At 48.5% G+C, this 16,806-nt stretch overlaps 1 protein-coding gene across 1 annotated transcript; it reads right to left on the bottom strand.

Moving 5' to 3' along the window:
• Nucleotides 1–1,866: 1,866 nt before the first annotated feature.
• On the bottom strand, nucleotides 1,867–6,499 carry LOC135876723 (serine/threonine-protein kinase PDIK1L-like). Its single transcript, XM_065402047.1, has 3 exons — nucleotides 5,954–6,499; nucleotides 4,570–4,786; nucleotides 1,867–2,096 (listed from the first exon to the last, which is right to left on the bottom strand). Exons 1-3 carry the CDS (start codon nucleotides 6,497–6,499, stop codon nucleotides 1,867–1,869), a joined length of 993 nt encoding a protein of 330 aa, XP_065258119.1.
• Nucleotides 6,500–16,806: the final 10,307 nt, after the last annotated feature.

The raw sequence follows: 16,806 nt of genomic DNA, 5'->3' as shown, positions 1-16,806 counted from the left end.
TTTTTCCTCGTGACCCAGTTGAAGAAAATTGTTGATGCCCGTGACCCAACATGATAATATCTTTTGACTAGAGTTTTCATAAAATCGTAATATTGCAATACGTTCCAGCTTACCCCACTTTACATAACTAGCTAGACACTAGCCTTAGTAACCCTATGGTAAGGAGTGTGGGAGGTGGCCCAGGGTAGGGCAGAGGGTGGGGTACAGGGGTGAGGGCTCTAGGGTGGAGCTGGGGATGAGGGGTTCAGGGTGCAGGAGGGGGTTCAGGGCTAGGGCAGAGGGTTGGGATGCAGGCGGGTGAGGGCTCTGGGGTAGGGTCAGGGATGAGGAGTTTGGGGTGCAGGCAGGCTGCCCCAGGGCTGGGGCCAGAGGACTCCCCCCAGCCCTCCCCCTGCCAGCAGGCAGCACAGAGCTCCGGGGGAAGGGCCTCTTTCCCCCTGCCGGCAGCAGCCCTGCAAGCCATAACTTGCTCCCCTCCCCAGTTCCCAACCACCCCCTACCTCTCTCTTCTTCAGGTCCCTGTTGCACAGCCCTTTAGAGCTGCTGCGCAGCAACGATCGTTATAATTTGAATCAGCCAGGCGACCCAGTGCCTGACATTCTGCGACCCAGTCCTGGGTCGCGACCCGTACTTTGGAAAAAAAACTGCCTTAGACCACAAGTTTCAGGTTGGGGTCACTTGCTTCTCAGACTGATATGAGCTAGAGGTGCCCGAAAGACATTCCCAGCTCCAGGAAGAAAAAACTAGCAACCCTTATAGGCAACTGTGCTTCAGCATGGTAGGTTTGAGAGAGCCCAGTATTCTTCAGCAAGAAAGCTGGGGTTTTCTATCAGTGAGGAAAGGATGCAAGAGACCCCTTTGGGGGCAAAAGAAGGGTGATTGGTATCAATCTCTATTGCAGCTCATTTCAACTAACATTTCTGCAGTCCGCCATGGAGAACAGTCTTATAGCAGACTTAAAAATAGAGGCAACAATTAGAAAATTACAGTGAATTAGTGTAATTTGCAACAGAATGAAGTGTTTTGGTCACTACCCTACTAACGGCTTTCTGCTTCCTCATTACAAAACACTTGACAGAAAGAATTCCTGAAATTTGTGCTGTACACACTTGAGGTTTTAACAAAGCTGCTACTGTCTATTCTCAAAAACAAAACTAACACAAAAGGTCAAACAACAACATGCAATGACTAGGGCCAAAATTTTAAAGTGTGAGCATAAAGTCAGACCTAATCAGCAGCATGATTTTCATAGGGGCCCAGGAAGGGCACAGAAACACACTCTAGCAGATTCTATTTGAGGACCGAGGCCTGTTTATAAAAGCAGTTTTGAGGCAGGAACCCCACCTTTCTCTGTGTATAGCACCTTACCGAGTACAACATGACCCCCAATCTGATAGAGCTCTTCGCACTAACATAACAGTCAACTTTTCATTATATAACCTGGCTCACATTTGTCTAACATGCAAGAGAGTGCCAAACACCACCTTTTAAGGTGCATCCACACGTGGAAAATATGTGGTAACACACAGTAATGAATGTGTGCGAAACCCATTACAAGTGCTTATTAAGGAGAAACAGGTTAATTTGACACTGGTTTCTTATCTCCTGTTCTATTACCTATAAGTGTGCTGAGCAGTTATCACTCATGGGGCCATACAATATACTGAACCCAAAATATTGCTCCTATAGAGCAGTTATCCTGACAGTGAAGCGTGCAATCAAACTGAAAGAAACCAAGCAATGAATCTAGGGAACTGCTGTTAGATATAAAGAATTTAGGCCAATCAGGTCAGTATCAAAAACTAGGATTGCAAGTTTGAAATGAGATTACCCCAGTACAGACACCAACCTGATCCCCCCTTGCTGCTATGAACGTTGGCGCTTTTTCCCATATGAGATTCTCCTGATTCGAATTTCTAGTTGGAAGGCATCCAGTCTTTCCTTTGGGTTAAAAGTTAACATGTCATGCAGGAGTCTGCAGAGATCGTCTGGCATGGACTTCTTGTTCTTCAGAGGAATTTGCAGTTCCATGTTGGGATTCTCCAGCAGTGCCTCCCCAACAGGAATAAGCTGCTTGCCTTGACAGATGTAGGTTCCTGGGTATAGTTTGTAAAGAGGGAGAAGTCAGATTGGGGAAAAGGAGAATCCACACCACAGGTCCATCTGACAAGCAACACAAGATTTATTAGTAGAAGTTCACAGCATGTGAAACCCAACTTCAGAGGCTACTGCCAAGATAAGTGTTGTAAGATACCAGCCCCAGAAGAAGTTCATTGCCAAAATAGGAACCATTAAGTTTGTCACATCCCCATTTCTGCACAAGTGTGCATCAAGCAGAGGGAAACAGAAAGACACTTAAATTTGGCCTGCACAGGACATTGTCAAATGGTTATAGGGATTGCATGCAAAGAAAACAGCCAGTTGCAAAGAGCTTCCCCTACTCCACTCTGTTTCAATTAATTTTACTGCGTCAGTAGAACTGGAAGCTAAGAAAGGCAGGTTGTGTTTGGTTCATTTAGATGACTTAGAAAAAAGTTAACTGAGCAAATAGTGATTCAAACAACTTTTAATAATAAATGACAGTATGTTCCATTTACCTTTATCCAGACTGCTGGATACAGCTTCTCCTCAGCAAAATTAAGGAACAGAAATGTAAATAAAGACTGGTCAAAGTGGCTTAGCTGGGTTCCAAAGAGACAGCAAAGGAAACTCTGCTCAGTCAAGCTGCTCTGCCCTCGCACCAAGCATTGAATAAATGACCAATCTGCATATGGAGGTTAGCCAGGCAAGTCTCTTATCTCGAGCTGGCGGATGGCTATTGAATAAACTTTAATGAAGTCTGTTCGTGCCTTGGTCTCAGACCCAGAATATTTACTGTTTTTCTAGCCAAGAACTAAAACGTTTTTTCCTGTTTGGCATTTTGAAAAGGAACGATCTCAGTTCTTAATTCCATTAGGTTTTGAAAACTTAAAGCAGCCGCTCAGTAAAAGGAGCCCTCTCTGAATGCCTTTATTGTGACTTGAAATTATGATAACATCAGATATTTAAAAAAATGTGTACATTAGGCTTCCTTGAGTAGGAGTTGAAATGCCTCTGATTAGTATGTTCATATAAAAGATTGTCACTCTGTTCTTTCAAGGTGCATTTTCTGCTGCAATATATATTCCTAGAATCACAGACCATCCATCCCTGTAGAATCTTGATCAGCCAGACACAGCACTAAGGATGACTTAAACATCCCTTCCAGCCTTATAACCTATTTTCTTACATGTCCTTACAATCCTTTGGATGGGTCCTTTGCCTTGTGGCCTTTAAATATACCACCACTATCAGCAGGACAAAAATGTACCAACTGTAGATCAGCCCATCTTCAAGGAAAGATACATTTACTGCAAGGGTAACAAGGTAGAGCAGAGGTTCTCAAACTGGGGGGTGCAGAATGTATTCGGGTGGCGGCGCGTGAGAAGATTTAGGGGAAGGGGGGGGAACTTACTGTGCCCATTTTACCCCCAGCAATGAACAACTAGCAAAGATGATTCCTCCAGACATATCAGGTCCGCATTTGACTCTAGATGGCGCTGTGCATTTTGATGGATTTCTGTTAAGCTTGCCTAGCATTATACAAATTGCCATTTGTAGGTTAATCCATTTGCACATTTAAGTGTCAGCATGGACCACAATTGCAGTTTTGCTTTTGCTCTTATTACAATGGATCATTGGCTCATTCGTGCCACAGAAAAAAAACAACTCAAGTGAAAAACAAAGACGCCAAAACTCATTCAAGTGAAGCACCGCCACCGCATGTATCGATAGATGTACTTGTGTGACGGGAGGTGGGCGCGTAAACTACCACAGACACAAGGAAGTGGGAGCGCGATCAAGTAAGTTTGAGAACCACTGGTAAAGCAGACATGGCTATAAAGCTGATGAATCTTGACCATAGAGTGTGGATATACTGAAAATGCTTCACCAATGGAATTGAACTCTGAGTTTCAGTATTTCCTTTGGAATATGTTTGGGGGTTGTGTTTTGGAGTTCTTTGGTTGGTTGGTCTATTAAAGTTCATTGGAGCTAGTCCCATTTCTGCTGAGCACCTGTTGATCTCCCAACCCCCTATCCTCAATGGATGGCCCAAGCCAGGCGACAAGTTTTCTTCTCCTGGCCGTTTATGTCACAAAAGTTTTTTGTAAATGGAAAAGCAGTAGAGATCACAAAAGTCTAACAAAGCTTTCAAACAAAAGTAAAGTTAAGAATGTGCTCTAAACATGTTGCTCCTAGGTCTTAAAGATTGGGGAGTCCCGCAAAGGAAGCGGACTCAACATGAGGAAAGGGGTAGGGAGAAAGGGGAAGAGGGCTTTATGGATTTCTGGCAATACCTCTGGTGCAGACATGGAGAAATGTTGACAGACTCCAGAGGAAGCCATATCCAATACTATGCCAGAAAAAAGGGTGGTGATGTGACTATACCTGGGAGAAGGATCCTCAGGGCTTAGAGGATTGCTGGGGATAGGGCAGGAGAATGATCTATACATTAGGGTTCATTGCTGGCTGTACAGCAATTATTCTCACCAAGTAATTCCTTCTCAGAGTCTCCATCCCTGAAGGTAATCCTCTCTACCATAGCCCAGAAAATGATCCCGAGGGCAAAGATATCAGCTTTGGCAGTATAACGACCTTCCCACACTTCTGGTGCCATGTAAAAGTTTGACCCACAGGCTGACGAGAAGCAATGCTGGTTCACATTCACTTTCCCCTGGCATATTTTACTCAGGCCAAAGTCTGCTACCTATAGACGAAAAGGGGAGAGATTAGGAGGTCACCATTATTACCTATATCATTGTACTGTGCATACAGGCATGAACAGAACAGCAATTGAGCAGGTAGCTATATTGAGTGCTCTGAACTCTATTATATTCACTATTATCTGTATTGAATAACAAAACTTCATTTGATTGTCCTTTGGCTGCTCCAAAGGTGAAAGCAATATGCCAGTATTGATCTTGAGGACCAAGACATGGGTTACCCACAAGGGACAGTCCTACCATCCTCTGAGTTAATTGCTGGAACGCCCGTGGAATTGGGAGTAAACTGTGAGTTGACTTTCTTGCCACTAAGCTGCTCTTCCCATTGAATTATTACAGAGAAAGACTTGTTTTCAGTCTGTCACTATAAGAAAGAGAATTAGTCAGTCTTCATTTTAACCATGAAGACCCATGGCTGGAGCCCAGATGAAGCAAGAGACAGGAAAACCTCTTGCTTCCAAAACAGCAAGTAGTGCTATAGACTACAATATTGGAAGTGTTGACAAGTGTGTAAGGACTGTAGGTCCACCAATAAGGGAAGGGAATATGCTGTATAAACCTTTGAAGACCTTATTCTCAATATCTGTTCCAGAAAACAGGAACCATAGAAAGGTTAGTTGCAATCAGTTAATCCAGAGTGTATTTAAAATGTCCCTCTCTGCGAGCAACTTTACCCTCTACCATTTAGCGTGGCAACCCTCTAGTCTCAGTGTTACCAAGTATAGCCCCAATAGGTCCTGGACCCAACAGTGTGATTGCACTGAAATCACAAGTGCCCTGCTGCTTTCATTGAGAAAATATTCCACCACTGATCAGGAACACAGTGGCTAGGTAGTGGTTTAAAACTGAATTAGCCCTAAATTGTTCCTCTTAAGGGAATGTCTTGTGCATGAAAGATGCTACAGAAATGCTCTCAGGATTCCCCGAAGAGGCCAAAAGGTAACTGACTGTCCCACACCCTCACCAAAATTCTCTTTTGAGACTCATACAAGTGAATTGCCCATCCTTGTCTAAAAGTTCAAAGGGAAGGAAACAAATGAGGAAACTGAATATTACAATATTATACAAGTGACCAACTCAGTGCAAGTAATGCAATTGGCATAACACTTCACCCACATATTGAGCAGCAGCAAGAAGGATTACCCTCTTACCTTTACTACAGGACCTCCAGGGCTATGGGAAATAAGAATATTATCTGACTTCAGGTCTCTGTGCACAATCTGATTTCTGTGCAAGAAAGCAACAGCACTGCTCAGCTGCTGCATGAAGCTATTATTCAGCTGAGAATCTGGAGTGCGAGACAGCAAAAAATCATTCATGTTTCCACCATCACAGAACTCCATCACAAACCACACAAAACAGGCAGACTTGGGGTCCATGCATCTCCGCCCTTTCAGACAGGTCTCAATCAGCAGCAGATGACTGTCCGATTTCCTGTACTGGCGGCTGATTGGCTGAAAGACCTGGCCACTCTGCAAGACACACTCTTCTAACTGGATCACATTCTCATGTTGGCTCTGAACACTTTGCAGGGCCCAAAACTCTTGCAAAGCCAGTTCCACATTTTCAGGTACGTTACAATGCATCCTTTTCACGGCCACTTTGTTTCTGGTTTGACTGACAACTGCCTCGTAAACTACCCCATAGCTCCCTCGGCCCACTTCCCGTACAATGTTGTACTTAGCTTCTGTAGCCATATCTTTTTGTGGCCCAGTGGGCAATAGACAAAAACAATCTTTGAAGTCATAACACTCCTCAGACTTTCACCTGCAACAAAATCCTGAAAGAGAAAGACAAGGAAAGTTTGGTAAAAATCTGACACCTCAACCACAAAGCTTCATGTGCTTCTGTTTGATCCTTCAGTTTAGTGGTCTATATTTTATTGTGTGTTGCTTGGAACATAGAAGCGTGTTGCCTAGGGATTGGTAGCAACAGTGGGATTTTAAGAAAGAAATCGAGCATGGACACACCTTTCAAGAATCACTGTTCAGCACAGTCCTGCTGCAGTTTGCTACAACCACACTGCAAAATGGCACTGTGCAGAACTAAACTGCTGCATTAACAGTGTACACAATGAACAATGTTTGGTAAAGAGAAAGGTGACCTTCCCAGTGCAGAGTGCATCCCCCAAGTAGGGGAGAAACGGAGGAAGACATCACCTGAGCAGCAGCTTCTAGGCAAAGCTGGCTTGCCAACACTGCCTCTCCAAAGTTGCTGAACAAACAGGAACACTAATTCAGCCCCACCCCACCTCACAACAGCACCAACCCCTACAGCCACTCCCCACATCTGCAGTCCCAAATCCCACTCCCTCACTGACTAGCCACATGCACCCGCTGTATCGTCACCCCAGTGCCAGCTATCCCCTCCCCCACAACATTGTCCTGACTCCCAACACCAAAACCCAGCCACTGAAGTCCCCCCATCCCTCTTCATCTTCCAACCGCCCCAACCCCTCATCACCTTCCCACAGTCCAGCCATCACATCCCGGTCTGCACTAATCCCTCACCCTCCCTACGCCCCCCCCCCACCAGATCCTGCCCCCGCCCCCGAGACCCCTCACCCTCCCCATGGCCCAGCCATCACCACAGCCTCCCCCCCCCGATCCCTCCACCTCCCCATGGCCCAGCCATCACCACAGCCTGCCCCCCCCCCCGAGACCCCTCCACCTACCCATGGCCCAGCCATCACCACAGCCTGCCCCCCCCGGATCCCTCCACCTCCCCATGGCCCAGCCATCACCACAGCCTCCCCCACCCCCGAGACCCCGCCACCTCCCCAAGGCCCAGCCATCACCACAGCCTGCCCCCCCCCCGAGACCCTACCCATGGCCCAGCCATCACCACAGCCTGCCCCCCCCCGAGACCCTCACCCTCCCCATGGCCCAGCCATCACCACAGCCTGCCCCCCCCCCACCCCGAGACCCTCCCCATGGCCCAGCCATCACCACAGCCTGCCCCCCCCCCGAGACCCTCACCCTCCCCATGGCCCAGCCATCACCACAGCCTGCCCCCCCCCCACCCCGAGACCCTCCCCATGGCCCAGCCATCACCACAGCCTGCCCCCCCCCCGAGACCCTCACCCTCCCCATGGCCCAGCCATCACCACAGCCTGCCCCCCCCCCACCCCGAGACCCTCCCCATGGCCCAGCCATCACCCTGCTCCGCGTCCTGCCCCCTCACTCACCAGCGGCCCAGCCCCCGCCGCATCAGCGCCCCCGCCCCGCCCCACGCCGGGCCCCCACCCCAGCCTCCGGCACACTGAGGCGAAGGCTGCTCAGGGCCCCGGCAGCCCGGAGCGGAGGTCCGCGGGGTCCTCACCGCTCCGCGCCCCCATGGCTCCCCTCAGCGCGGGGGAAAGACCCGGCTCTGCCCCGCGCTGACCTACCCGGCCGGTCCCCGCCGCACTTCCCGCCACGGCCTCGCGACACAGCCCATTGGCCAGCGCCAGCCAACCAGCGAGGAGGGGCCGGAGCCTCGGGCGCACCCACACCAACCAGCAGCCGGAGGGGTGGAGCCGCAGCCACGCACCCACCAACCAGCGAACACTTGGGCTCGCTCCGTGAGCGTGGACACTCACTGCGCCGCCCCGCCTCCACCGCGCATGCGCTCTGAAGACCGACTGGGAGGCGTGCTGAAGAGCGGGTGGCAAGGAGACTCCAAAACCCAGCATCCCTTGCGCGAAAATCAGCCCTGACGGCTCATAGGTAGGACCAATGCATGCTGGGAATCGTGGTCTCAACAAACTACACAGGCCTGCTACTAGAGTCAAGGGAGCGCATTGCAGTCTGGGGCCTGTAGTCTCTGTATACGACCACCCATCTCATGTGCAGCTGGGGCGTTGGTGGCCTGGAAGCTGCCAAAACCCTCCTCCCCCCCCCCGCAAGCGGTGAGACCCACCATCTCCCCTAGGGCTGACCACTGTCTGCAAAGAGAGACTGCTGAACTCGAATTAATATGCAAATTAGACACAATTAACTTAGGCCTAAACAGAGACTGGGAATGGTTGGGTCATTACACTAATTGAATTTCCCCCCCCCCATGTTAAGTTCTCCTCACACCTTCTATGGGTCATTTCGATTATCACTTCAAAGTTTTTTCTTCTGCTGCTACTGATAGCTCATCTCAATTGATTGGCCTCTTACAGTTGGTATGCGTACTTCCACCTTTTCATGTTCTCTGTATGTATAAATATCTTCTGTCTGTGTGTTCCACTCTATGCATCTGAAGAAGTGGGCTGTAGCCCACGAAAGCTTATGCTGAAATAAATTTGTTAGTCTCTAAGGTGCCACAAGTACTCCTGTTCTTTTTGCAGATACAGACTAACACGGCTGCTACTTTGTAACCTGCTTTCTGTAGGGTACCCTCACGCTGGGACCTGCCTCTTCCCCAGCCACTCAATGAAAAAACAACAACACACACGCTCATGTCTGTAAAGCACTTAGGACTAGATACACAAAGGGATTTAGGTGCCTAACTGCAACTTTAGGTATCTGAATCCAAAACTTAGAATTTCAGAACCTCTGCTCAGCTGCCACCTAATCCTGTAGGCACTTAAATTTCTGACACTGCATATGTACAAAGCCACTAAGCCAGGGGTTCTCAAACTGGGGATCGGGACCCCTCAGGGGGTCACGAGGTTATTACATGGGGGGTCACGAGCTGTCAACCTCTACCCAAACCCCACCTTGCCTCCAGCATTTATAATGGTGTTAAATATATTAAAAAGTGTTTTTAATTTATAAGGGGGGGTCGCACTCAGAGGCTTGCTATGTGAAAGGGGTCACCAGTAAAAAAGTTTAAGAGCCACTGCACTAAACTGTTTGGTGCCTAGCCCACACCTAAGCCCCAGTGGGGTCCTCAATCTAGGCATTTGCCGTAGGCGTTCTCACAGGCTGCCTTCGAACATGAATGCTGAATTGAGCCCTGCACAAAATGTGGTAGTGCCTCTTTTATACCTGAGCACTCACCTGCCATGGGGGAGACCCAGATTCAAATTCTCACTCTGCCTGACTTGCATCAAGGACTTGAACCCACGTCTCCTACATCCCACGTGAGTGTTCTAATATAGGGTATATTTGGGAGGACGGGGGGGGGTCTTTCCTTGTTGCAGCTATTCCACTTTGTATGAAATAAATGTCCATTGGGCCAGAGAAGGAACAAAAATGACTCTATAGCCTGGGGGTAGTACACCCAGGTTCCAGTTCCTACTCCAGAGACTATTTAGGTATTTCATACAAAGCGGAACAGCTTCAACAGGAGATGCTCAGTGCTAAAGTTCTCCTTTCGCTCACATGAGCGAAAGGAGAACTTCTTTAGCTGCATGTAGTTGTTGTAAATCCTTTAGTCTGTCTCTGTTCCACCAACTAAAGGACAACATCACTTACACAAACGCCAGTTCATTATATCAAGTTCACTGGCTTCTCGTTCTCATGTCCTGGGCCCATTTCCAATTTGCATTTGCCTAGTAACTCCTAACTATATTTAACTTTGGACCAAATCCCTTGTTGGGTAGCACTCACTCCAGAATTCCAGCTGCCCACTTTTCCATAGCCTGACCTGCCATCAAGAAAGCTGTCTCTTTCTTGTACTGCCCTGAAGTGCTGTAGCATAATTCCAGCACTCACTACCTGAAGCGCCTGTGATGTAAATATGAAGACATCTTTCCATAATGAAGCCAGATGTTTGCTTTGTAACATGAGCAAACATTTCACTTTTGAATGATGGCTTTAGGCTAAAGGCAAAGAAAAATAAAGAATAATGGACTGGTGAGACAAGCGGAGATGTCAAATATATCACAGATGAAGGAAATATCATTTAAAACAAGGCAGGGAGAAAAACATAAATAGTAACTGGTGTAAAATCTACCCAAAGTCACAAATTTAATTTGATTTAGTATTAATTATTATTATATACAGGATGGTTACACCACCTGTTATTAAGGTTGCCTGACACTTCCCATTATAAGACCCTGTTTTCAGTTGCTTATACCTTTGCCAAATTTTAACCATTGTGCAATTTCCCATGCCAGGTGTCTGCCTCAGGCTGAATATTTCTGGAAAGTTTCAGCCAAAACAGTTCAGCCATTTCTGAGAACGAGGCTAGGGGAAAATGCATTATTTTGGAATATTAAAAAAATTCTGGTGACCTATTCTTTACAAAGTTCTAGCACCCCCATAATATGGTGCAGGAATTTGAAATTAGTCAGGGTAGTGGCAGGGATGTGCCTTTGTGGCAGGGATGTGCCTTTTCCTGTTCTGGTGAAAATCAGACCAAATTTATCCAATGTATAAGCATTTGAAAAATCTCAGGTTGCACATGCTCAGTGGAGACTTCTTAGACTTTAGCAGAAAAATTTCCAAAGATTCTGTCTTCAACAAGCATGCTCCAGCCTCTCACAGTTTCTAGTGTTCACCAGATAGCACATGTGCCATCCCCACAGTGACTGGGCATATGCCACTCCCTCACACCTCCTATGTGTGCCAGGATTGAGCATGGTCCCTCTAGTCCAGGCTGCAGGGGTGAACCCAGATTTTCCCTGCTATGGCTCCCGGCTGGGGTTGGGCATCTGGTGAGATTGGGACTAGAGGGGGAGAGGACTGTAACTGGGGCTGAGGGGAGGAAGGCTCGGACTGGTTGATAATTGGGCTTACAAATTTACCCTAACTGTGAGCTCAGCTGTAACATATATAAAGTTCACGAGATATCACAGAAACCTAGGATAACACATGGATAACCTAGGGGTCTGGAGCACATGACTTATGAGGAGAGGCTGAGGGAACTGGGATTGTTTAGTCTCCAGAAGAGAAGAATAAGGGGGGATTTGATAGCTGCTTTCAACTACCTGAGGGGGGGGGGGGTTCCAAAGAGGATGGAGCTCGGCTGTTCTCAGTGGTGGCAGATGACAGAACAAGGAGCAATGGTCTCAAGTTGCAGTGGGGGAGGTCTAGGTTGGATATTAGGAAACACTATTTCACTAGGAGGGTGGTGAAGCACTGGAATGCTTTACCTAGGGAGGTGGTGGAATCTCCTTCCTTGGAGGTTTTTAAGGCCCGGCTTGACAAAGCCCTGGCTGGGATGATTTAGTTGGGAATTGGTCCTGCTTTGAGCAGGGGGTTGGACTAGATGACCTCCTGAGGTCCCTTCCAGCCCTGATATTCTATGATTCTATGTTGATGGGGAAAGACACGAAAGGGAGACAGACTGAATTAGTCCAAACAAAAACACCTTCTGATATAACTCAAGGAGTATGTTAAAACCATGCCTTGTAAACAAGAAAATGAAGGTCTGGAAATTATGAACCAAAATCTGTGTGTCAGTTATTAGGCCTAACTGGTGGACAAAATAATGAGGGGATGGGCTAGTCCATTCATCACTCCCTTTTTGGGTCCTTAAAGAAAGAGACTTTGGGTGGAAAATAAAGAACAGACAGGGGCTCCGGAAGGAAGCTTCACCATCATGGCTGCCATTCCTACCATCTCCTGGGACCCCGGGCCTTCGTCATCATAATCTTGAGAGATGACCTGACCAGACCGGGTCAGAGAGAGAGACCCAGATAACATGGCTCTAGCTGAATCCTAACCACCACCTGGGATGAAATGGGATTGGACTTTAACATCAGCAACAACAGCTCCAGCCCATCTTAGCTAACTTCTCTGTTCCCCAAAAGGACAGTTATTACCATCCGAATACCCGCTAAGAGGCTGTCAAAGGGGTTTCCCTCCTAAGACTCTCTCCAGCGAATATTTAATACTTTACATTTCAAATGTTTTAACCGTTTCTCCTGCTTTTCTTTATCTTTCATAAAAGGATGTTTACTGGTATGTTTTCCATGGTACTATCCAGGCTGAGGTCTCTGCATACCATACCCCGGACCTTGTTTAACACTGTTTAATGCTGGACCAGGCCTGAATTGTGTTAATACCGTTTGCCCATTGATTCCATCAAAATTAATACAACAGCAAGAAGACTGGGAGCTGGGGGGAAAGCGAGGCTGGAACTGGTTGGGAAAGGAAATAGGAATTGGGAACTCAGGAAAAGAAAGGGGAGGCTGGGACTGACTGGGCAAGGAAACTAAGAGCTAGGAGAAAGGGGAGTATAGGATTGGTTGAGCAGCAGTTATAGGGCCAGGGCATGGCAGTCATGACTAATACTTAGAGTCAGGTATCTGGTATCAGAATCAGGTGCCAAGCCAAAGGTCAGAGTCAGAAGCCAAGCTAGGGGTCGAAGCCAGAGTCAGCGTCATGGATAGGAGACGGGAGCTGGAGCAGGACATGAAAGCAGAAACTGGAAACACACAGGGGGGGCTAGGATAAGGAGGACAGGAGCAGGCTGGGAGGTAGGGTTCAGGCATGTAGGCAGGATCCATAGTAGCCAGCAATTGACCTAATTGCTCACACAACTTCCTCTGCCTCTTTCTGGTTTAAGTAGTGTGCCCCAGCCAATCAGTGGGGCTGGATGTCTCCCCCAATCAGGAGCCTTGTGGATGGAGCCCTTTGTGAACTAGACCATGTTAGCCCCTTCTCCACTGGTTCAGGTGAGCTGCTGGGTGGCGGCCACAGGCCAAGGACCCGTGGGCCCAGGTTTGAGGCCCATGGTCCCTCACAGTTGTCTGGGACTGGGAGCTGGGTGGAAGAGGAGACTAGGACAAGGAGAGAGAGATAATGAGGAGGATGGGGAGACTGGGAGCCAATGAGATCATCTGAGGAGCTGGAGGTGGAAGGAAATGGGGAATGACTAGGACTAGAAAACACTGCAGAGGGATTGGGGAAGGGAGATAGATCTGACAAGGAGCTGGAGTGTGGGGGCATAACTGGGGACTGGCTGGGAAAAGAGACTGGGACAAGGAGCCAGGGAGGGAGGAAAGTGAGAGTGGATGAACCGCCCAGAGAGGGAGACTGTGACTGGCAGGGAGGGAAAGACAGATTGGATGAGAAGCTAGGAGTGGGGACTGGGATTAGAAGACTCAGGAGTGGAGATGGGGATAGGGTGACCACACAGCAAATGTGAAAAATTGGGACGGGGGTGAGGGGGAGTAATAGGAGCCTGTATAAGAAAAAGACTCAAAAATCGGGACTGTCCCTATAAAATCGTGACTTCTGGTCACCCTAGATGGGTACTGGGTAGGCCAGGAGAATGAGACTGGGACAAGGAGTGAGGGGAGGGAAAGAAAAGGGACAGGTTGGAGAGGATGAGGCAGAAGGGGTCACACATGGGGGGAACCAAGCAGAAAAGTCTGTGTCTCCTAACATACTCCCCCAGAGCCTGGAATGGAACCCAAGATTCCTGAGCCTCATCTGATGTCAGAAAGTATCTGTGAAACCCACAGGCACAGTGTATGTCTCATCTCCAGCAAGTGTTAGTCCATACAGAGGATGACAACCCACTACTGCTATCAGTTACCGTTAGTTCAAGTGACAGAAGTCTGTGAGATGGATCAAAAGGTTCCAACACTGCTGATCAACCATGTGGGTGTCAATATGATGCCACATATTTGTTTTGTAGAATTTGTTTTTTCAGTTTCCTTTTTCAAAAACCTAGGGAATTACACACACACAAAACTACATTAAAAATACTAAGGTTGCAAAGTCAAGTCCTCAAAAGTTAGGAAACACCGGAATTAAGATTGCCAGTGCATTTGCATTGGAACCCAAGCTCGCTGAATGCTAATCTAGTGCCTTACCCACGGGACCATTCTTCCATCTCGCAATACCCACATTAGTGACCTTCAAGCTTGAGTAACACTTACAATGCTACTCCTTGGGGAATTCTGTGCCACTGCGCAATGCAGAATTTTGCAGAAATTAATGTGCACACAGAATTTCCTTTCCCCCCCACAGAAATGAGCTGCAGTGCTGCTGCCCACCACTAGGGGCCGCTGGACCTGGCAGAGCCCAGCTGGCACATAGAAGACACTGCCAGGGGGATGGGGTGGGGAGGGGGCTAGAGGGGTCCCAGCAGCTGCAGTTCCCAACATGCCCTGAGGGAAGGAGATGGCGGCGCACAGAAAACTCCACGCAAGCCTGGAACCCAGAATCAGGCTGCTTCTCCCTGTGGATCCTTGGCCTCTGAGGGGTAGAGGGGGGCGGTGTCTGGGCTGGGGGGGGGGGCATGGCTGGGCTCTGATGGGGGTGTGTGCAGGTATCTGGGCAAGGGGGAGCCCCACAGCTGGGCTCTGGAGAGGAGAGGATGTAGGTATCTGGGCTGGGGGTGGGGGCCATGGCTGGGCTCTGGGCTTTTTTGCTCATTTAACAGCTCTGCATTTCCTCCCACAGAAAGTCCCCAGTCACTGGCTTTGGCTGCCCAGCAACTGAGAATCAAACAAAACCAGAATGTCAAAAGGAAGGGGGAAAGTTAGGATAATTCCCCCTTCTTTCTTTGTCATTGTCTGGCCGCCTCTCTGCCCCACACGCACAGAATATGGTTGGTGTAAATAAACATGTGACATAAAGGAGAGTCACATTCTTACTGCAGTTGCTTTGCTGCATCCACATTTCACCGGCCACTGGATAAACCATGGAACCTTTTTACCCTGCAATTTTTTTTCCCTTTTAAACCCTAATGATAAAACCTGGCCATAAACTAATTGCTGCCTCAGCAGATGGGCTGCAGAATGAAGGGGATTGGTTCATGTACCAAACAGAAGACATGCTGGGAGGATAAGCTTTTTACATGGGAGAGGTGGGCGTACTGATTAGCTGAAGGGCAACTAAATGACGGCCAGCATTTGGGGAAGTTGAAAAGCAGTGAGCTGTGGAGAAGAATGAGCTGGCAGCTATTGGCCAGGCAAGAATCTCTCAGCAGTTCAGCCTACGCTTTGAGACAATCTAAGCAGATGTAACCCACCCTGCTTGGGCTGACATCAAGGTTTGAACACAGGACCTCTTGCACTAAAAGCATGAGTACTGCTTGAGCTAAAGGAGTATGCCTCCCGATTGCACTAGACTCAGCAGCCTCATTTGTGGCCGGCCACCAGAGGAAAACAAAAACCGCTCCACTCTGCGACTGCGGGATGCATCGGTTCAGCATCTAGATAATTCCTTCCAGGAGTTCTGTTCTGATGTGACTATCTGATAACGGGTGTCAGACTCACAACCTTGGAGACTGAAATCCTCTCTTTATCCCCTACTGTGCTGGTGGCATGCACGGAATATAAGATGGCACAAAAATGATCTGCCTAACTCACTCTTAGCTTCACCACTTGAGAGTAATGCAGCCGTCCCAAGCTCACATCAATCCTACCTTTGAAACACCCCACATTGTCACATATTAACATGACCGTGTATGTTTATTTTCTAATATTTTATAGATCTGTTATTTTCTCATCAGCTTCTGCCTCTCCATAACTAACACCTTGCCTTGCCTACCAGCCCAAGCGCTCTCCTGTGGTCATTCTTCTGTCTGCCATGGTATCCTTTTCTAGCACAGGATGCCTTAGATCACAGGTCTCCAACTGTGGGGTGCGCCCTCCTAGGGGGGGCATGGAGGAATATTGTGTGTGTGGGGGGGGGGGTGCGGTGGGAGGCAGGGAGAGAGCACCACCCATCCCCACTGCTCTCAGCTGTGCTCCAGCCATGCTCCCAGCTGTGGCCCCAGCTCCTGGCCAACTCCCAGCTTTGGCCCCTGACCACAGCCCAACAGCATCTCTGCAGCTGTCCCTGGCTCCGGTCCCAGCCTCAGCCCCTGGCCACGGCTCTGTTTCCGGCCCCAGACCCAACCCCAGCCTCAGCCCCCTTACCTCTGTCTGAGTCCCTCCTCACCCTCCTCCCAGGAGCCACAGCCCTGCTCTCAGCCCCAGTGCTGGACGGGAGTGGGGGGAAGGTGCAGACAGGAGTAAGGAGGACGTGACACAGAAGTTTGGGGACCACTGCCTTAGATGTTTAGCTACCATGGTGATAGGTGTTTAGAAGTGTATGTAAGTTTCACTGATGTCAAAAAGCCAGCCGTTTGGGAAGGATGACATTTTAAAATGGGGCAATTACCTCATGTTGAAATTTGGCCAGCA

Source organism: Emys orbicularis, chromosome 3 (assembly GCF_028017835.1).
Source record: "Emys orbicularis isolate rEmyOrb1 chromosome 3, rEmyOrb1.hap1, whole genome shotgun sequence".
Lineage (NCBI taxonomy): Eukaryota > Metazoa > Chordata > Testudines > Emydidae > Emys > Emys orbicularis.
The sequence above is the reverse complement of the archived record's forward strand: the minus strand, read 5'-3'. Positions and strand labels throughout refer to the sequence as shown.